The following is a 17,871-nucleotide window of genomic DNA, read 5'->3' on the forward strand; positions in this document are numbered from 1 at the left end:
TCTGCTCTTTGTTTCTCTTTCCTTCCCCCCCCGCCGGAGAGGCTCAGGGGAGGAGCAGCTCAGCCAGGCGGGCCGGCGCGGCGGCTCACGTGTCCCAGCTGCTGTCCTTAAAGGCTATGTTGACCAGGCGCAGCTCCAGCTCGAAGGCGTCGGGCCGGTCCTGGGGGTTGGCCGCCAGCATCTCCTTCAGCAGCTGCTTCATCCTGGCGTTCATGGACTTCTTCTTGACGGGGATCAGCAGCTCCATCTTGGGGTTCTCCAGCAGCGCCTCCCCCACCGGCACGATGGCCGCGCCCTGCCGCACGTAGCTGCCCAGCAGCTCCTTCTTGGTTTCCGTGTCGACGAAGGTGATCCTCTCCAGCATGGCCCAGATGATGATGCCCAGGGCGAAGATGTCTGCCTTGGCGGTGTAGTGTCCCTCCCAGACCTCGGGGGCCATGTAGAAGTCGGTGCCGCAGGCGGTGGAGAGGAAGCACTTGTTGACGCTGGCCGGCTCCTCGGCGCTCGGCCCCGCCGCCGAGCACACCTTGCTCAGCCCGAAGTCGGCCACCTTCAGGGTGGGCTCGGGGTCGGCGGCGGCCCCCCTGCTCTGGGAGATGAGGATGTTGTCGGGCTTGAGGTCCCTGTGGATGATCTGGTTCCTGTGCAGGAAGGCCAGGGCGCTGCTGAGCTGCAGCATGAAGCTGGTGTTGGTCCTGCGGCTGGGCTTGCGGGACAGCAGGTACTCGTTCATGTCCCCCCCGTCGCAGAAGTCCATCACGAACCACAGGTAGTAAGCGCTCCGCGGGTCGAAGGCGATCTCTCCTTTCAGCGAGGTCTCTACAAGCTGCAGCAGGGCAAAGGAAGAGGGTCACAACCGCCCTGACGGCCCTGGGGAGGCAAGGGTGCGACGGGGGAAGCCCGAAGCCTCCGTCCAGAGACTGAGCTGGGAAGCGGGGAGGGTGGAAACCAGCCTGCAGCACTGAGGTGAGCAACGAGGAACCCAAGGAGGGCTCAGCTTGGAAGGGACCCCAGAGCTCATCTGCTCCAACCTCCCCACCCTGCCCCTCTCAACCAGACTCAGCTGCTCAAGGCCTCATCACCTTGAGCACCCCCAGGCAGGAGGCAGCCACAGCCTCCCTGGGCAGCCTGTGCCAGAGTCTCAGCTCCCTCCTGCTGAAGAACTTCTTCCTCAGCTCCACTCTGACCCTGCTCTGCCTCAGCTTCAAACCACTGCCCCTTCTCCTGTCTCAGACACCCTCCTGAAAAGTCCCTCTGCAGCCTTCCTGGAGGATCCCTTCAGCACTAAGGTCTCCTGGAGTCTTCTCTCCAGGCTGCACACCCCCAGCTCCCTCAGCCTGGCCTCGCAGCGGAGGTGCTGCAGCCCTTGGATCACCTCTGTGGCCTCCTCTGGACTCACTCCAGCAGCTCTGTGTCCTCCTTCTGTTGGGGGCACCAGAACTGGAGGCAGGACTGGAGGGGGGGTCCCAGCAGAGCAGAGCCAAGGGGCAGAATCCCCTCTCTGATGATCACAATCTATCTGCCAGCCTCCTCATCCCCCCATGGCTGAAGCCTATCAAGCTCAGGCTGCTGCCCAGGAGCTGGAGCTAGACCCTGATAAGAGCATTCTGAAAGATACCAAGTGGCCACTGCACTGCCATCTGCTCAGCTGGACAGTGTCCCACCCCAGCAGAGCCTGTCCCACCCACTTGGCCAACACCTCCAGGGCACAAACAAAGTCCCAAGGAGTGACTCTGGTGTACTGCTTGGTGTTTGTCCCCTGCTGAGGATTCTCAGCCCACTCCTCAGCCATGAGTGCTTTCCAGTGCTGCAGCATCCCTAGCTCAGGAGGCTGAGGGAGCAGCTGGAGCAGTCAGCTCCTTCAGACAGAGAGCAGCACAAAGCCAGCCAGCAGCTTCACTGATCCTCCCTCCTCAGGGCCACAAGTGCCCCTCTGCCCCTCTGAGCTGGCTCTGCAATTGTTCCACTTGGAGATAAACCCAGAGGAGCTCCACCAGGCCTGGAGCAGCGAAGGCAGCGGTGAAGATTTACAGAAGCATCTTCAAATGCTTTCAAAAGTGACCTTTGCCATGGCAGAGGAAAACTGACCAGCAATGGAGGGCTGCCTTTGGTGCCAGGGCTCAAAGCAGACCATCTTCAAACAGTCACAGCTGGAGAGCCACAGGTTTAGGGATCACAGTCAGTGAGAGGGGGGTGAAGGTATGAGAGGAGAGCAGGGGGTGAGCAGCAGCACAAAGCTGGAGAGCTCTCCTGGCCCCCAGGTCAAGGACAGCATCCAGCTGCATGCTGGCAGCAGCCCCAAAGCACCACAAGGCCAGCCTGGGGTTGGACTCTCCCTTCACCTCTCAGCAGAGCTGACCCCAGCTGAGCACCTGCCCCAAAGCCCCCCAGGAGACACCACCCTCCCTCCCCAGGCAGCCTCCTCACACTGCACCCCTTCAGCTCTGGCACTGTCAGCTGGGTGGGGAGAGGACCTGCCAAGGGAGAGCTGATTTCCTCCAGGGCAGCACCAGCTGTGAAGAAGTGATCCCCAGCTCAGCTTTGCCCTTTGCTCTTCTCTGCTCCCTGGAGCAGGAAATCAATCTGCAGTGCTCGTGCCTGGCACAGGGGAGCTCTCCAGGCTGCACTGCCAGCAGGCACTGCCACCAAAACCCAGCTGTGGGTGATCTGGAAGCTCTCTCCCACCTTGCAGTTTCTAAGCTCTCCCTCAGCCAGCTGTCCACAAGCTGGATGCAGTCTCTCCAGAGAGGCACTAAGGACTAGGAAGGTGCAGGCACTAATTCCTCCCTCAGAGTTATTTTACCCTAATCCCTTCCTGAAAGCAGGGCAGCACCAACCACCCAGCCCCAGGGAGTCGACCAAGGCAAGAATCCTCTCTGAGCACTCAGCACAAGGTGGCCTGGGCAGGGCTGCCAGCTGAACAAGAGGTCCTGCCTCAGACATGCCAGCAGGACAGCCAGGAGAAGCAAACTGAGAGAAGCTGACTGGGGAGAGCACAGCACAGAGAGCAGGCTGCTGACTTGTCCAACCACAGACACCAAAGGTTTCTCCAGGGGGCAGCTTCTTGGCCAGGACCTCCCCAGCCTTGGCCTCTTCCCAGAGCTCCTTATCCTTCAAAGCACAGCCAGCTCCAAGCCTGGAGGGCACTTGCCAGCAGGCACACAGGGCAGCTGGTATTTCTCCCCTCATTCACAATGCTGTTACCCCCCTCTGAAGAGACTAATAGTTAGTTATGCCCCAAAGAAAGCCACAAGCCACCAACTGCTGCTCACCTCCAAAGGAGTTTTGAGTGGTGGCTTCCTACATCAAATGCCACAAAGTGCAACCCCCCCTTCCAAGGGGGTTCACAGCTCTGTCCCACCAGAGATGTCTGCCCACTAACCCTGGGGTCTCCAACTAGCACAGCAGAGGAGCATTCAAAAGCAGTCCTGGAGTCTCTTCTGGCACGGCTCCAGGTGACATGACGCAGGGCAGCAGCAACAGCCCTGGGAAGATCAGCACCTTGGGCTGCCAGCAGTGCACAGGGTCTTCTCTAACAGCCAGGGGAAACATTTCCTCTCCTGTTTGCTTTTCTCCCCCAACTGTTTTTTCCACTCTTAACTGTTTCAGTTTGCTGTTTGGTTTTTCCCCTCTCCTGTTTCAGTTTTCTCTCCTGTTTGTTTTCTCTCCTGTTTGTTTTCCTCTCCTGACTGTGGCAGTTTCCTCCCCTAACTCTTCTCCCCCTCTCCTGACTGTGGCAGTTCTCTCCCCTAACTCCTCTCCCCCTCTCCTGACTGTGGCAGTTCCCTCTCCTGTCTTTTCTCTCCTGCCTCACAGTTTTCTCCTTTCCTGACTAACCATTTCAGAGTCTCCTCTCCCAACCAGCTCTGCCAAGCAGTTTGCTCTCCTAACTAAGCACAGCTCCAAAGCAAGCAATCCCTCAGGATCTGAATATAGAATAGAGCAGGTTGGAAGAGACCTTCAAGATCATCGTGTCCAACCCACCTGAACAACTAACCCATGGCACCAAGCACCCCATCAAGTCTCCTCCTGAACACCTCCAGGGATGGTGACTCCACCACCTCCCCGGGCAGCACATCCCAATGGGCAATCACTCTCTCTATGAAGAACTTCTTCCTAACCTCCAGCCTAAACCTCCCCTGGCACAGCCTGAGACTGTGTTCTCTTGTTCTGGTGCTGCCTGGGAGAAGAGACCAACCTCTGCCTGGCTACAACCTCCCTTCAGGGAGCTGTAGAGAGCAAGAAGGTCTCCCCTGAGCCTCCTCCAGGCTAAGCACCCCCAGCTCCCTCAGCCTCTCCTCACAGGGCTGCGCTCCAAACCTGCTCTCCCCACCTGGGGCCCGTGTGGAGTACCTGCAGGTAGAGGGAGGAGCTGGAGCCGTGGGACATCTTCTGCACCATGCCATCCTTCTGCAGGACGCACTCCTCCAGGTGGATGACGTTGGGGTGCCGGCTCTTGATGCTGCTGAGCGCCCAGAACTCGCGCAGCGCCAGCTCCACGTTCTCCGGCGCGTGGCACCGGATCTTCTTCACCGCCACCCGCGCGGAGGTCCTCCTGACCAGCGCCTCGTACACCACACCGTAACTGCCGCGGCCAACCTCCCGAATTAGATCGTACTTAGGCTGGCTACTCACCATCTTCAGGGCCAGGGGTTCTGGGGAAGGGGGGAGAAACCCACACAGCTAAAATCAACGAGCACAGGGCTGGAATTGCCACCCCCCCCCCGCACACGGGGCTGGGGGAGGCAGGATCAGGCCCAGCAAGACCCTGCCGGGAGCAGGGCAGCGCCTGCCAGCCCGGCGCGGAGCGCAAGGCTGCCTTCCAGGGCTGCGGCGCGCCACCAGCTACTCTGTAACCCTCTACCTGCGGCCATGGGCTGCTCACAAAGTGAAATTACATCTTTTTGGGGGTTGGGGGGGGAGGGGAAGGAGCTAAGGTTTCAAACACAGCCCGGTTCTCAAGATGGCAACAATTCAAACCCAGGCTTGCAGCCGGCCCAGGCAGCGCTACGGCGTCGGCTCCTGCGCCTTTCCCTCAGCGTCCTCCGGGAGCATCTGTGGGAATAACAGTGTGGGGTCATCCTCCCCAGCCACCCTGGGACGCCAGAGAGGAGCTTCCAGCTGCAGGTTGGGCAGCACTAGGTTGAATTAACGAGCACTGCCTTTTCGTGCACTCAGTGGTGCAGTCACAGCTCAGCTCTTTCACTGACACTGCAAGAGGATGCTTCAGGTCACCTCTGATTTCTTTTGTTGAGGGCACTGTGATTTTTTTTCCTCCCCCCCCCCCCCAGCTCCTCTGAATGAGGAGCTCACAGTTACAGGATGTTAGAAAGGCTGAGTGGGTGCAGAAGCTTGTACCCAAGCATCTAACTCTCACTTCTGCTCAGCAGGGAGAGGGCAGAAGTCGAGACATTGCTCTACAAGTAAAACAAGAAACACAGAGAGAGAGGAAACAAAAAGCCACCAAGCACTGCTACGGATTGATCACCTTCCCTGCATGCTCACAAACCAGAGCAGCACCAGGCAGGCACCACCTCCACTCAGACAAACCAAAAACGGGACACTGACTGTGGGCAAGAGGCAAAGCAAACGAAAACTGAAGAGCTGGTCTGGCCCAGCTGTCACTGCTGAAGCAGAATGGAACACAAATCCCCACAACAGAAAGAAAACAACTCAAGGAGGGAGGGCAGACTGCCAGGGAGAAATGTCATTTATGTCAGTAAACCAAGCAGTGAGGGCCACACTGAAACAGCCTCTGATTAGTAGGAAGCTTTCAATTATTTCCACTCTTTAAGTACTTTTGTTTGGTTGGGTTGGTTTGTTTTAAAAAAAAAAAACAAAAGAAAAACAAAAAGGGGGAAAAAAAAAAAAAAGAGAGAGAAAGAGAGATGTGATCAGTCCCAGGGCAGCAGAACACGGACGTCTCATCCTCTCAGCAAAGCTCCGTGCTGAACACTGACCACGACATTTTGAACCCAAGTGTGATGGTGCCCGAGGAAGGCATTGGCAGGAGAGCCTCCTGGCAGGATGCATGCAGGGAGCCTGCACCTGCAGCAGGGCTGCGAGGCACAGCCTCGGGATTGCGAACTCGCCCCCCAGCATCCGACGGGCCGGCGCTGGGCTCCTCCCATGCAGGGGCAGAGCAGCAGGAGCTGCGACCTCCCCGCCGGCCACACGTCGCCCGAAGGAAAGGCTGCGCCGCTCAAACACTCTCACACCAGGGTCAAAATGAGCAGGGGGCGTTCCGAACCCACCCCCCCCCGCCCCCGGTGCCAGTCGGTTGCGTGCCGTTCCCAGGCTGGAGCTGTCGTTCTGCCGGGTGCTGGGGCCGCTCCCTGCCTCCCTTCGCCCCCACCGCGGGCCAGGCCGCTCTGGCAATGCCACCCAGGGCTATTGCCCAACCCGAGGCAGAGAGCCTCCTGCTCCCCGGGGCAGCGACCGCCCGGGCCAGCTGCTGCCAGCTGCGGGGCCCTGCCAGGGCGCAAACAGGCCGGGCCCGGCCCTGCTCCCGCTCCCTGCTGCGGGCCCGGGAGCCGGCACCTCGCCCTCCCCCGCCGCCTGCCTGCTTGGCGGCCGCAGTTACGGAACGAGATCCATCGCGGCCCCCTCCCCCTCTCCCTCTCGCCCCTGTCACACCCGGCCCCCACCTGCACCGCGGGGCGCCCGGCTCCAGAGGAGAACGCCCGAGGCGCCGCTGCCTCCGGGGGGCAGGCCGGGAGCGGGGGGTGGAAGGGTCTCACCGCGGCAGCCGCGGCCGGAGGCGGAACCGGCACCGCTGGGCCACAGCCGCCTGGCCAGGTCCCCCTCGCACAGCCGGAGCGGCGCTCCGCACCGCGGGCGCCCCACTATGACGCACTGAGGCGCCAGCCTGGACCCGCTCCCCACCCCCCCGAGCCGAGCCAGGCCGGGCTGAGCCGAGCCAGGCCGGGCGAAGGCAGACTCCGCGTTACCTCAGGGCCGCCAGCGCCGCGCCGCCGCCGCCGCCCGGCCGCCATTATAGGGCTGCCCCCTCCCCTCCCTGCCCTGCGCCGCCGCCGCGGCCCCGCGCTAGGCACGCCCCCAACGGCGCCGCCGCGCCCTCTGATTGGCCAGCGCCGAGGGGGAGGGCGGGACGTGGGGAGCGGGAGCGCGCCCGTCCCCGCTGGTGCCGCGGGGGCGCGCCCAGCCCCTGTTAGGTGCCGGTGCAAGGGGGGTCTCCGTCTTCCCCCTCTCCGTGCCCGCAGCCCCCGGCGCTGCGCCCACCCCGCCCTCGCAGTGCCCCCTCCGCGCCCCCTTTATTTCCGGGCTGTTTTGTGTGGCTTTTGTCCACGTTTCATTCATTAATTCATTCATTCATTCATCGCTTGGCGCTGGGAGAGCGGAGCGAGTCCCTCGCACCTTTGTTTGAGCTCTGGCGTCGTGTGATGGCGACACAGCTCCTGGCAGAGAGCTGTCCCCCGTCCCCGCGGCCCGCTCGCTGTCGCTGTCCCCTTCCCTGCCCAGGCTGTGCGGCTGGAGGTGCCCCCCGTGCGCAGGAGGTGGGGGGCACAGGGGTCCCGTCGCGGTCCCCCACCATCCTCCCCCCAACCCCTCAACCATTGCACACCCACCGCGGGGCCATGTGGGGAGCAGCCACGGCCACCCCTGGGAGGCTGCTCAGATAGGCTCGTGCCAGGGCACTGCTCTCTCCCGGGTTCATTGGGCAGCAGCCCGGCGCTGATCAGTGTCCCCGGCCCCGCCTAAGCCGTCCCAAGCCAATTAGGGGCCGAGGAGCCCCTTGTGGGTTCTGAAAGCTGCTTAGGGCATTACAACCCCTCCGTTCCCGTGAATCCCCTTAACCGAGTCCAGAAGCAATTAGTCAATCAATAGCACCCCTGGGCAGGGCCAGCTCCTGCTCGCGGGGATGGTGCACACGTGGGTGCCCCACTCCTGGCGTCGTCCAGGGGCTGACCTCCGCTCTGCCCTCCTGCGTGCCCAGCCAGCCCTGCCTCATGCCAGCTGCTCCTGGAAGAGCCCCAAGTGCCGAAATGGGGACAGCTTTGCAAGGTGTGCCTGGCGGGTCCCAGCGCAGTCACTTGGTCAGCACATGAGCTGCCAGGAAGGAGCACCCAAAACAGGGCTGGGGCTGCCCTGCCCTGGGCTGGGCTGGGGGGCTGGGGGTGCTGCAGAGAAAATGGGGGCTGTGCACTCTGGTACCTGTGCACCCCTGTACCCCTGCATCCATGTCCCCATGTACCTATCCACATGAGTACCCCTGCACCCATGTGCCCCTGGATCTGTGTACCTCTGTGCCCAGCTACTCATGCACCCCTGTACCCCTGCACCTCTGCACCCCTTTACCTGCCCACCTGTGTAGCCCTGCACTCCTGCACCCACATACCCCTGGACTGGTGCACCCATGCACCCCTGAACTCGTGTACCTCTGTACCCATGGTCCCTGTGCACCCCTGCCCCCTTTTACCCACGACTCCACATGCTCCTTGCTCATGTGCCCCCCAGGCTCCCCAGCACCCATCCCCTCCTGCCTGCAGTCTCTGTGGGCACAGCAGCAGCCCCCATCCCACCCCACCCTCTCCCCCCCAGTGTGCCCCTCAGCCAAGGGTGCTATAATTACTCCTCACACAGCTGCCCATATTTACAGGTCTCCCTGTGGACAGGCAGTGGCACTTGGCACACATCCTGTTTATCACCTCACCAGCTGGGCACCGTGTGCCAGGGCTGTTTTTCCCGGTGGGTGGCAGGTCCGGGGGGGGCTGTGCTTGGCCAATTTCCCCCCAGACGTTTCTGGGTCAGGTTTTGCAACCCAGTGGAGGGGCTGGTTGGGTCATGACCGTGAACACCAGCACTGGGAGCAGCCCTCACAGCCCTCCCTGCCTCTGGGGGTACAGAAGAGCCCCCCAAAGCCTGGCTGGGGAGGGAAGAGAGGACTCTGGTGCGTGTGCCAGGCGGGGGGGTTGTATCTCTCTGATGCTCCTCCAAGCATAACCTGTGGAGCCAGTGGTGAGGAGCCTGTCAGAGCAGCCTTCCAGGACCTGAAGCAGCTACAGGAGAGCTGGGGAGGGACTTCTGATAAGGGCCTGTGGCAACTGGGCAAGGGGCAATGGTTTGAAACTGGAGCAGGGCAGGTTTAGGTTGGACATGAGGAAGAAGTTCTTTACTGTGAGGGTGGTGAGACACTGGACTGGGCTGCCCAGGGAGCTATGGACAGCTCATCCCTGGCAGTGATTAAGGCCAGGCTGGATGAGGCTTGGAGCAACCTGGGCTACCAGGAGGTGTTCCTGCCCATGGCAAGGGGGCTGGAGCTGGATGGTCTTTAAGGTCCTTTCCAGCTCAAACCATTCCATGGTTCAATGTTTCCTCCCCAGAAGTGGTCACACAATAGGGGTGCAAAGGGAGATGTCCAAACGAACCACCCCTGGGGCAGCTCTGCCCCGTTCCGGGCACCGTCACCACGTCTGCCTGACCACGGGGATGGGTTTTGCCCCTCCTCGCCCTATCCCTGGTGCCACTGTGGGGTCCAGCCCCAGGATCTGGCCACGGTGACCCCTGGGGTGTGTGGCTGTTTGGCCCCAGGGTGGAGCCTGGCCCCATTGCCCCCCTGGCTCCAGTTTTGATGTGCCGGCGACCGCGGCACGGGCGGGCAGGGCCTCCTGGACAGCCTGTCCCTGGCTTGTTTACCGTAGCCAGTGGCATCCCGATGGCTCAGTCCCATGTGACAGGTGCTGCCCCTTCCCCAGACACCCGACCCCGCGTCAGGATTTGGCTCCTCGTGACCAGAGAGCGACTTATAAATAGCAGGGCAAGGGGTGGCAGCGGCAGCCACAGAGCGGCGGGGAGCAGAGCCAGAGCCAGAGCGGTGCCGATGGATTTCCAAGCAGGCATCCTGCAGGATGGCAGCCCCATGGAGAGCCTGGAGAAGCAGCTGATCTGCCCCATCTGCCTGGAGATGTTCAGCAAGCCGGTGGTGATCCTGCCCTGCCAGCACAACCTCTGCCGCAAGTGTGCCAACGACGTCTTCCAGGTGAGAGGGGAGCTCCGCGGCCACCCTTCCGCCTCCCGCCCGGGCTGGAGGTCCCTGGGGTGCTGGCAGTGCCGCGGGGATGCCTGCGGCGCTGCAGGGATGCTCAAAGACCTCTCAGCGTTCATCTCCCCCCTCCCAGGCTGCCAACCCCTACTGGCAGAGCCGGGGCAGTGTGATCTCTGGGGGCCGGTTCCGGTGCCCATCCTGCCGCCACGAGGTGCTGCTGGATCGCCACGGGGTCTATGGGCTGCAGAGGAACCTGCTGGTGGAGAACATCATCGACATCTACAAGCAGGAGTGCTCCAGGTTGGCACGGGTGGCCGCGGCTGATTGCTTGTGCCTTGCCATGGCAGGGATGTGGGGACGTGGGGACAGGGGGGTGCCCCCCTGCTGAGCCCCAGCCCCAGCATGGAGACTGCAGGAGATTGCAGCTGGGTGAGAAAAGGGGGGGGGGGGGGGGGAGGGGGGAGGGGAGGAATGCCCAAATCTTCCTCCTCTGAGCCCTATCCCCCTCCTGCTCAGAGCACTTTGGCTCTCTCAGTGACTCAGGAGGTGCAGGACAGGTCCTGCCCACCTCATGCTCTGCCGCTGGAGCACCGGGTGGGAGATAAGAGGTGTGGGAGACAAAGCCAGGCTCTGCCGGTGGCAGCAAGCACTGCTGGCCGATAAGGGGCAAGAGGGACAGGCTGGGGGCAGCAAGCAGCTGGCAGGGGGGGGCCCAGGGGGGTCACAGGTTCTCGAGGCAGAGCAGTGGCCCTGAGCAGGTTCCCTGAACACTGTAAATATTGTTTGAGAGCCATGGGGACAGGGCTGATGGCACGTGGCAGGTGTCTGCAGCCGCTGGGGGGGCTTGGGGGGCCAGCTCTGTCTTTCCTTCAGGGGCTTGGCTTGTCCCCATGTCCCTTGGTGCTGCAGAGGGGACAGCCTGGCTGCAGGCCCCAGCTGGGACCCCCCAGGGGTTTCTGGGCACCCTCACCCTGGTCACGAGTTGGGTGACAACAGCAGATCCCTGTCAGCCCCAGGCTATAATTAGGAGCTTGTGCAGCATCCCTGGAGTGTGGCCTCCTGCCCACCAGTGCTGGCTGCTGCCGTGCCCAGCACTGCACTGCCTTCAGCTGGGACTTGCTGGGCTCAGGGCTTACAGAGGCACAGAGGTTGGTGGCTCCCAAAGAAGCAAGTGTGGGCTCCTGCTGGCCTCTGGCTGCTTCCCTGGGAGCCTGATTTTGGGGTGGCTGTGCAGCGTGGGTGGGGATGTCACCACAGTGGGGGTGACACTGCAAGGGGGATGTCACTGCAGTGGGGGTGACGCTGCAAGGGGGATGTCACTGCAGTGGGGGACATCACCCTGCTGGGGATGCCACCACGGTGGGGTTGTCACCACAGCCATGCCACTCTCTCCAGCAGGCCACTGAAGAAGGGGGAGCACCCCATGTGCAAGGAGCACGAGGATGAGAGGATCAACATCTACTGTGTCACCTGTGAGGTCCCCACCTGCTCCATGTGCAAAGTCTTTGGTGCCCACAAGGACTGCGAGGTTGCCCCCCTGCAGAACGTCTTCCAGGGCCAGAAGGTGCAGTGAGAGGAGGACAGGGGGGGCACGGGGGACACAGCTGGTCCTGGGGTGATGTGCTGAGCTGGGGCTGTCACAAATAGCTCTGGGATCTGCTCATGGGGTATTAATAGCCCCCGGGTGACTTCTCCTAGGAGACAGCCCTATATTTAGAGCTGCCACGGCTTGTGGGGGGAGCAGAGCCGGGGCTGGGCAGTGGCTGGCCCACCCCCACACTGGGGTGGGAGATTTCCCCATCCCTGCTGGGCTTCAAGCTGTTTCTCTCCATCCACCCCAACCCAGACCGAGCTGAACAACTGCATCTCCATGCTGGTGGCAGGGAACGACCGGATCCAGACCATCATCACCCAGCTGGAGGACTCCTGCCAAAGAACCCAGGTGAGCAAAGCATCCCAAGGAGCCCTCTGAAACCTAGGGGTGGGAACCTCAGCTGGGGACCCTCTGTGTCCAGTTCTGGGCCCCTCAGTTCAAGGAAGATGTTGAGTTGCTCCAACATGTCCAGAGAAGGGCAAGGAGGGTGGGGAGGGGTCTGGAGCACAGCCCTGTGAGGAGAGGCTGAGGGAGAAGAGGAGGCTCAGGGGAGACCTTCTTGCTCTCTACAACTGCCTGAAGGGAGCTTGTAGCCAGGTGGGGGGTGGTCTCTTCTCCCAGGCAACCAGCACCAGAACAAGAGGACACAGTCTCGAGCTGTGCCAGGGGAAGTTTAGGCTTGAGCTTATAGAAAGAAGTTCTTCCCAGAAAGAGAGACTGGCATGGGCTGCCCGGGGGGTGCTGGGGTCAGCATCCCTGGAGGTGTTTCAGGAAAGCCTGGATGGGACACTTAGTGCCATGGTCTGGTTGGTTAGTTAGGGTTGGACTTGATGGTCCTGGAGGTCTCTTCCAACCTGGCTGATCCTGTCCTGGATGGCTGGGAGGGAGCCGGAACCCCCGGGGCTGCTGGTGGTGGTGGCAGCAGCAGGGGACGCGCAGGTGGCATCCCCTGCCCCCTGGTGCCCGCAGGAGAACGGCGAAGCGGCCAGGCAGGAGCTGTGCGCTCGCTTCGACGCCCTGGCGGCGCTGCTGGAGGAGAAGAAGTCCGAGCTGCTGCAGCGCATCAGCCGCGAGCAGGGGGACAAGACCAGCTTCATCCAGGGCCTCATCTGCCAGTACAAGGAGCAGCTGGAGAAGTCCAGGCGCCTGCTGGAGACGGCCATCCAGGCCATGGAGGAGACCGGAGGGGCTGCCTTCCTGATGGTGAGACCACCCCACCACCCCACCCCCCGCCCGCAGGGCACCCCCCAGCCAGCTCGGGGCCGTCCTGGCGGCTGTCGCACAGCTCCACTCACCTCTCCTCTTGCTCCCCACAGAACGCCAAGCAGCTCATCCAAATGTAAGTGCCCGGCCCGGGGGAAACTCGGCCACCGCCCAGGCCCCGCCCCAAAATCCAGCCCTGGGGTCACCCGGGTGGGGAACGTGGGGATGCCTTGACCTGGCACTCCTCAGTCCCCCTGCCTGGTGAGAGGACAGGGAGGGCCATGGCCATGCTTTGCTTGCCCAGGATTGTAGAAGCCTCCAAGGGTGGCAGGCTGGAGAAGATCGAGCAGGGCTATGAGAACATGGACACCTTCTCCATCAGCCTGGAGCACCTCACCGAGGCAGTCCACGCCTTGGACTTCGACCTGGGTAAGGCAGCCCCTGCCTCCCTGGTGCCCCTTCACCAACCTGGTGGCACTCATCCACTCCCCTGGTGCCCCTGTGGTGACAACTTCCCATCTGTGCACAGCTGAGGAAGATGAGGAGTACTTTGATGGGGAGGAAGAAGAGGTGGAGCAGGATGTGGCGCCCGAGAGGACAGTGATGGGTAAGGAGCAACAGGGCTAAGCCCTGGCACCCTCCCCGGCACCCTCTCTGGTGCCCTGAGGCACCCAGGGGGGAGTTTTGGCTGCTTGACCCCCCTTTGACCTCCCCCATCCTTTCCCCTCGACAGCTCCCCAGTAGCCAGAGCCAGGTTGCCGGCGCAGGAGGGACGCCGCGGGCGCAGGCTGTCCGGCGACGGGACCTGGGGAGAGGGGGGGGACACGGCAGGGGCTGGTGGCCTTGGGAGCCAGCCCCTGCCCCAGCACAGGACACTTTTCTACGGGGGTGCAAAGAGGCCAATGCCTCACGTTTTGTATCTTTGTTTTGTACAGAATTGTCACAGCTTTGAATTTTGAGCTATTTTCTACAGAACTCTGCCGGCTCTCTGTGCTCGTTTGCCGCTCCTCGCCTCTCGCCCTCAGCTTGCGCGGCCCACGGTGGGCGCTGGAGGCGTGGGGAGGGGTGGGTTTGCTGGGCCGGTGCCACCGTGGGTGTCCCTGCCAGCGCCCAGCGTGGCAGGGGGATGCGTTCCAGCCCAGCGCTTAATTTTCAGCCTCATTAGCACCTCGGGCAGCGCTGACACCCCGCGGCTGGCTGCCTGCCTGCCCGCGGCGGGGGCAGGTCAGCCCCCGATGGAATTTGGCTCCTGGCAGCGGGGTGCCCAGGGCCAGAGCTTGCCCAGCCTTGGGGGTGTGATGGGGAGGGGGAGGGTGCTCTGAGGTGTGCCCAAAACGGGGGTGGCCTCCTCCTCTTGCTGCTGGTTCGCTGCTGGCTGAGCCAACAGGACTGCAAAACAAAACAGATCATGAATGCAAAACTGCAGCAGAAAGGCAGCAGAAACACACCAGAAATGCAGCAGAAAGGCAGCAGAAACACACCAGAAATGCAGCAGAAATGCAGCACAAACACACCAGAAATGCAGCAGAAATGCAGCACAAACACACCAGAAATGCAGCAGAAATGCATCAGAAATGCAGCAGAAATGCAGCACAAACACACCAGAAATGCAGCAGAAATGCAGCAGAAATGCAGCAGAAATGCAGCAGCAATGCAGCAGCAATGCACCATAAAGGCTTTTCTGCTGCCAAAAGAGAGCCTGGCACAATGCCCAGGGGGAAACTGAGGCAGCATCCACAGTGGTTCCCAAGGTTGTGCCACAACTGCAATTAGCCCCAGGGCAATTAGTGCTGCTCCCCCCCTCCGCCCCCCCCCCGGGCAGGAGACACTGCTGGGGAGGGCTGGAGCTGGTCCCAGGTTTATCCATCCCACGGCTGCTCCATGGCTGGATCTAAACGGGGGGGGGGGGGGGGAGGCGAGGGCTGCCCAGAGCTGGGAAGGGTGTCCCCAGGTGCTTTAAGGGGGGCTAAAGGGGTGCTCCATCCTCCCCCCACCCTGGGCAAGCTGCATCCACCCCTGGTGCAGAGTTCCTGCGGGGTGCCCATGGTGGGGTCCCAGGGCAATCCCCCTCCTCCCCCAGCAGCCTCCCCGGTGCCGGGGGAGCGGAGCCGCCGCTGTCGCTGCCGCTTTGCAGCCGGCCGGGTCCCTCCCTCCCTTGTCCCAGCGCTTTGCACACGAGTCCCCAGCACTCCACACGGGCCGAGGCCACCGGCTGCCACCAGCGCCGGGCACGCAGCAGGGCACCGACCCAGGCCCCCTGACCCGCGGGAGCATGGCGGCCGACGGCGAGAAGCGGCATCTGCTGAGCCAGGGAACAGGAGGGTAGGGGGTGCCCGGGGGGGAGTGTTTGGGATGTGGTCTCCCCTCTCCCAGGTCCTGCTCCCAGGTGGGCTCCTCCGGAGGTGTGCGTCCAGGGAAGGGGAGGGGGAAGGAAGGCGCTCAGGCGCCAACTCGTGCGCCAGAATTCCCCCAGATCCCCCCAGCCCCCATCCTGCCCCAGCCCACCCCTCTCCTCGGCAGGTCCTACCTGGGGGCCGTGCAGAAGAATGGGCACAGCTCCCTGCAGGGCCAGGTGCCCGCCCTGGAGCTGGGGCCGCAGCACAGCCGGCACTGCCACACGCGGGAGGCCAGCGGGCACCCCGGCCGGCAGCGGCGGGCACGCAGGAAGCTCTACCTGGCTGCTGGCATCTGCCTGGTCTTCATGGTGGGGGAAGTTGTAGGTGAGTGGTGGGTGCAAGGTCTGTCCGGGGTGGCGCCCATGGCGTGGGGGCAGGGTGGGGGCAGGGCTCCTCGTTGCTTTTCACCAGGTTGAAGCACCCAGTGGGGCCCCCAGTGTGGCACAGGGTGACCTGAGCTGTGCCTGGCAGGTGGGACACCCAGCACAATGCCACCCTGACGTCCCTGCTGCCTGCTCTCTCCACAGGTGGGTACCTGGCACACAGCTTGGCCATCCTGACAGATGCAGCCCACCTCCTGACAGACTTTGCCAGCATCATGATCAGCCTCTTTGCGCTCTGGGTGTCCTCACGGCCCCCCACCAAAACCATGAACTTTGGCTGGCACCGGGCAGGTAACAGGATGGTGCCATCCCTGGGGCTGCCATCCAGGGAGCACTCAGAGCATCCCAGGGTGCCCTCAGATACAGACTGGGTGCCTCAGGGAGCCCTGGGAAAGCCCCAGCACCACGGGCAAGGGCAGGGAAGGGCAGAGCCACCACATCCCCATACAGGGAACAACCCCAGGGCTGGGCACTGGGTGCCCACCCAGAGCCCTGGCACTGCTGGGGGAGTTGGGAGGGTACTCAGGCTTGGCAAAACAGCAATGTGGGGCTGGGGGGGTGCTCTCCACAGAGATCCTGGGGGCCCTGCTCTCCGTGGCCTCCATCTGGGTGGTGACAAGTGTCCTGGTCTACTTGGCTGCCCAGCGCCTGGTCTCGGGCGACTACGACATCGAGGGCAGCGTCATGCTCATCACCTCTGCCTGCGCCGTGGCTGCCAACATCGTGTGTGTACTGCCACCTCTCTCCCTCCCCGGGTGCCCCCCAGCCTGTGCCTGGTAGCCCTGGGGGTGTCACCACTCTCCTGCCCACAGGATGGGGTTGGCTCTGCACCAGACAGGGCATGGGCACAGCCATGGGGCAGGCGGCGAAGAGCCCAATGCCAGCGTCCGTGCAGCCTTTGTCCACGTCGTGGGGGACCTGCTGCAGAGTGTTGGTGTCCTGGTTGCCTCCTACATCATCTTCTTTAAGGTCTGGGTGGGCACAGGGGCAAAGGGGGGGGGACACATGGGCATGGTGACTTCAGCCAGCTCTGGTCAGGCCCAAGGGTGAGGCAGAGGGGACCGGGTCCCTTCCCTGCTGGTGCTGATGGGCATTTGGGGTGGTGTGGTGGATCCAGAGGGACCTCACCCTCTCTTGCCCCTCCTCACCCTCTCTTGCCCCTCCATCTCCCCCCCCCCTCCAGCCTGAGTATAAGTTTATGGATCCCATCTGCACCTTCTTCTTCTCTGCGCTGGTGCTGGGGACGACGCTGACCATCCTCCGTGACATCATCCTTGTCCTCATGGAGGGTAGGCACTCTCCGGGGCGGGGATGGGAGGATGGGGGGGTGAAGTCTGGGCTATGGTGCCACCCATAGGTGCAGCAGTCCCCATTCCTCCAATGCCCACGGCTCTTCCTCCCCAGGCACCCCAAAAGGGATGGACTTCAACGCCGTGCGGGACACGCTGCTGGCAGTGGCAGGGGTGGAGGCTGTGCACAGCCTCCACATCTGGGCACTGACGGCGGCACAGCCTCTGCTCTCCGTGCACATCGCCATCAGTGAGTGCCACTGCCTGGGGCATGTGGGGGAAAGGGGATCTGGGGCTCACCCACACCCCAACATCCCCTCCGTCGGTCCTTCCAGACGCAGACGCCGACGCCCAGGAGGTGCTGGAGGAGGCCAGCTCCCGGCTGCGGGGCACCTTCCGCTTCCACACCACCACCATCCAGGTGGAGAGCTTCTCGGAGGAGATGAGGGACTGCCGGGAGTGCCAGCCCCCCCGCGACTGAGCAGCCCCGGCCTGGCCCCGGGGGGGTCACTTTGCACACGTGGAAAATAAAGTGGAGCGAAGGGCTGGGAGCGTGTGGGGGCTGCTGGCTCTGGCAGTGCCCGGGCGTTATCTTGGGTGTCTGCAGCAAGGGCAGACCCGCGGCTGCGGGGCCGCAGGCGAGCAGCTGGCGGAGGCCAGCAGCCTGAATGTTCCCTGTTTCTATTCAGTGGGGCAAAAGGCAGCTTGCAATGACCCTTCCCCCTCCTTCAGGAGTCCCCAAGGCAATGGGGGGCTGCAGGGGCAGCTGAAGGGGAGGGAGGACGCCGTCGCTCTGTCCTCGCCTCTTATCGCTCTTTTGTTTGCCCTTGGGAAGCCAAAGGACTCGCCCTGCCTGCAGGGTTGGGGGCTGGGGGCTGCCGCATGCTCGGCTGGGTGCCACACGGCTCGTTCCCAGGGCGCCCAGGTGGCCACCAACGGCAGAAGCACCAAACCACCAGGGGTGCCCACGCAGCACAGCCCACTCCCCCAACATCCTGCA

The 17,871-nt window shown here is 62.8% G+C and overlaps 3 protein-coding genes across 4 annotated transcripts; 2 read left to right on the top strand and 1 right to left on the bottom strand.

The window, feature by feature from the left end:
- Nucleotides 1-52: 52 nt before the first annotated feature.
- On the bottom strand, nucleotides 53-7,008 carry PDIK1L (PDLIM1 interacting kinase 1 like). Of its 2 annotated transcripts, XM_054171012.1 has the most exons (3): nucleotides 6,951-7,008; nucleotides 4,354-4,655; nucleotides 53-826 (listed from the first exon to the last, which is right to left on the bottom strand). In XM_054171012.1, exons 2-3 carry the CDS (start codon nucleotides 4,636-4,638, stop codon nucleotides 86-88), a joined length of 1,026 nt encoding a protein of 341 aa, XP_054026987.1. In that variant the 5' UTR covers nucleotides 4,639-4,655; nucleotides 6,951-7,008; the 3' UTR covers nucleotides 53-85. The 2 variants fall into 2 exon arrangements, with proteins under 2 accessions (XP_054026987.1, XP_009906862.2); XM_009908560.2 differs by lacking the exon at nucleotides 6,951-7,008 and having other exon boundaries at nucleotides 4,354-4,692.
- Nucleotides 7,009-9,780: 2,772 nt separating this feature from the next.
- On the top strand, nucleotides 9,781-13,778 carry TRIM63 (tripartite motif containing 63). The gene is made up of 9 exons (XM_009908559.2): nucleotides 9,781-10,000; nucleotides 10,140-10,306; nucleotides 11,402-11,570; nucleotides 11,853-11,948; nucleotides 12,570-12,803; nucleotides 12,917-12,939; nucleotides 13,108-13,232; nucleotides 13,333-13,410; nucleotides 13,537-13,778. The coding sequence occupies exons 1-9, from the start codon at nucleotides 9,842-9,844 to the stop codon at nucleotides 13,545-13,547; spliced, it is 1,062 nt and encodes a 353-aa protein (XP_009906861.2). The 5' UTR covers nucleotides 9,781-9,841; the 3' UTR covers nucleotides 13,548-13,778.
- Nucleotides 13,779-15,017: 1,239 nt separating this feature from the next.
- On the top strand, nucleotides 15,018-17,352 carry SLC30A2 (solute carrier family 30 member 2). Its single transcript, XM_054171022.1, has 8 exons — nucleotides 15,018-15,125; nucleotides 15,324-15,523; nucleotides 15,727-15,873; nucleotides 16,154-16,307; nucleotides 16,395-16,551; nucleotides 16,766-16,871; nucleotides 16,987-17,121; nucleotides 17,207-17,352. The coding sequence occupies exons 1-8, from the start codon at nucleotides 15,076-15,078 to the stop codon at nucleotides 17,350-17,352; spliced, it is 1,095 nt and encodes a 364-aa protein (XP_054026997.1). The 5' UTR covers nucleotides 15,018-15,075.
- Nucleotides 17,353-17,871: the final 519 nt, after the last annotated feature.

This window comes from Dryobates pubescens, chromosome 20 (assembly GCF_014839835.1).
Source record: "Dryobates pubescens isolate bDryPub1 chromosome 20, bDryPub1.pri, whole genome shotgun sequence".
Lineage (NCBI taxonomy): Eukaryota > Metazoa > Chordata > Aves > Piciformes > Picidae > Dryobates > Dryobates pubescens.

Bases quoted from the DNA above. Each gene is read 5' to 3' on its own strand.
- SLC30A2 (XM_054171022.1), top strand. From the start codon at position 15,076: ATGGCGGCCGACGGCGAGAAGCGGCATCTGCTGAGCCAGGGAACAGGA. The intron at 15,126-15,323 runs GTAGGGGGTGCC...TCTCCTCGGCAG, and splicing joins CTGAGCCAGGGAACAGGAGG to GTCCTACCTGGGGGCCGTGC. The intron at 15,524-15,726 runs GTGAGTGGTGGG...CTCTCTCCACAG, and splicing joins CATGGTGGGGGAAGTTGTAG to GTGGGTACCTGGCACACAGC.
- PDIK1L (XM_054171012.1), bottom strand. From the start codon at position 4,638: ATGGTGAGTAGCCAGCCTAAGTACGATCTAATTCGGGAGGTTGGCCGC. The intron at 827-4,353 runs GTACTCCACACG...GCCCTGCTGCAG, and splicing joins GCTCCTCCCTCTACCTGCAG to CTTGTAGAGACCTCGCTGAA.
- TRIM63 (XM_009908559.2), top strand. From the start codon at position 9,842: ATGGATTTCCAAGCAGGCATCCTGCAGGATGGCAGCCCCATGGAGAGC. The intron at 11,949-12,569 runs GTGAGCAAAGCA...TGGTGCCCGCAG, and splicing joins ACTCCTGCCAAAGAACCCAG to GAGAACGGCGAAGCGGCCAG. The intron at 13,233-13,332 runs GTAAGGCAGCCC...ATCTGTGCACAG, and splicing joins CGCCTTGGACTTCGACCTGG to CTGAGGAAGATGAGGAGTAC.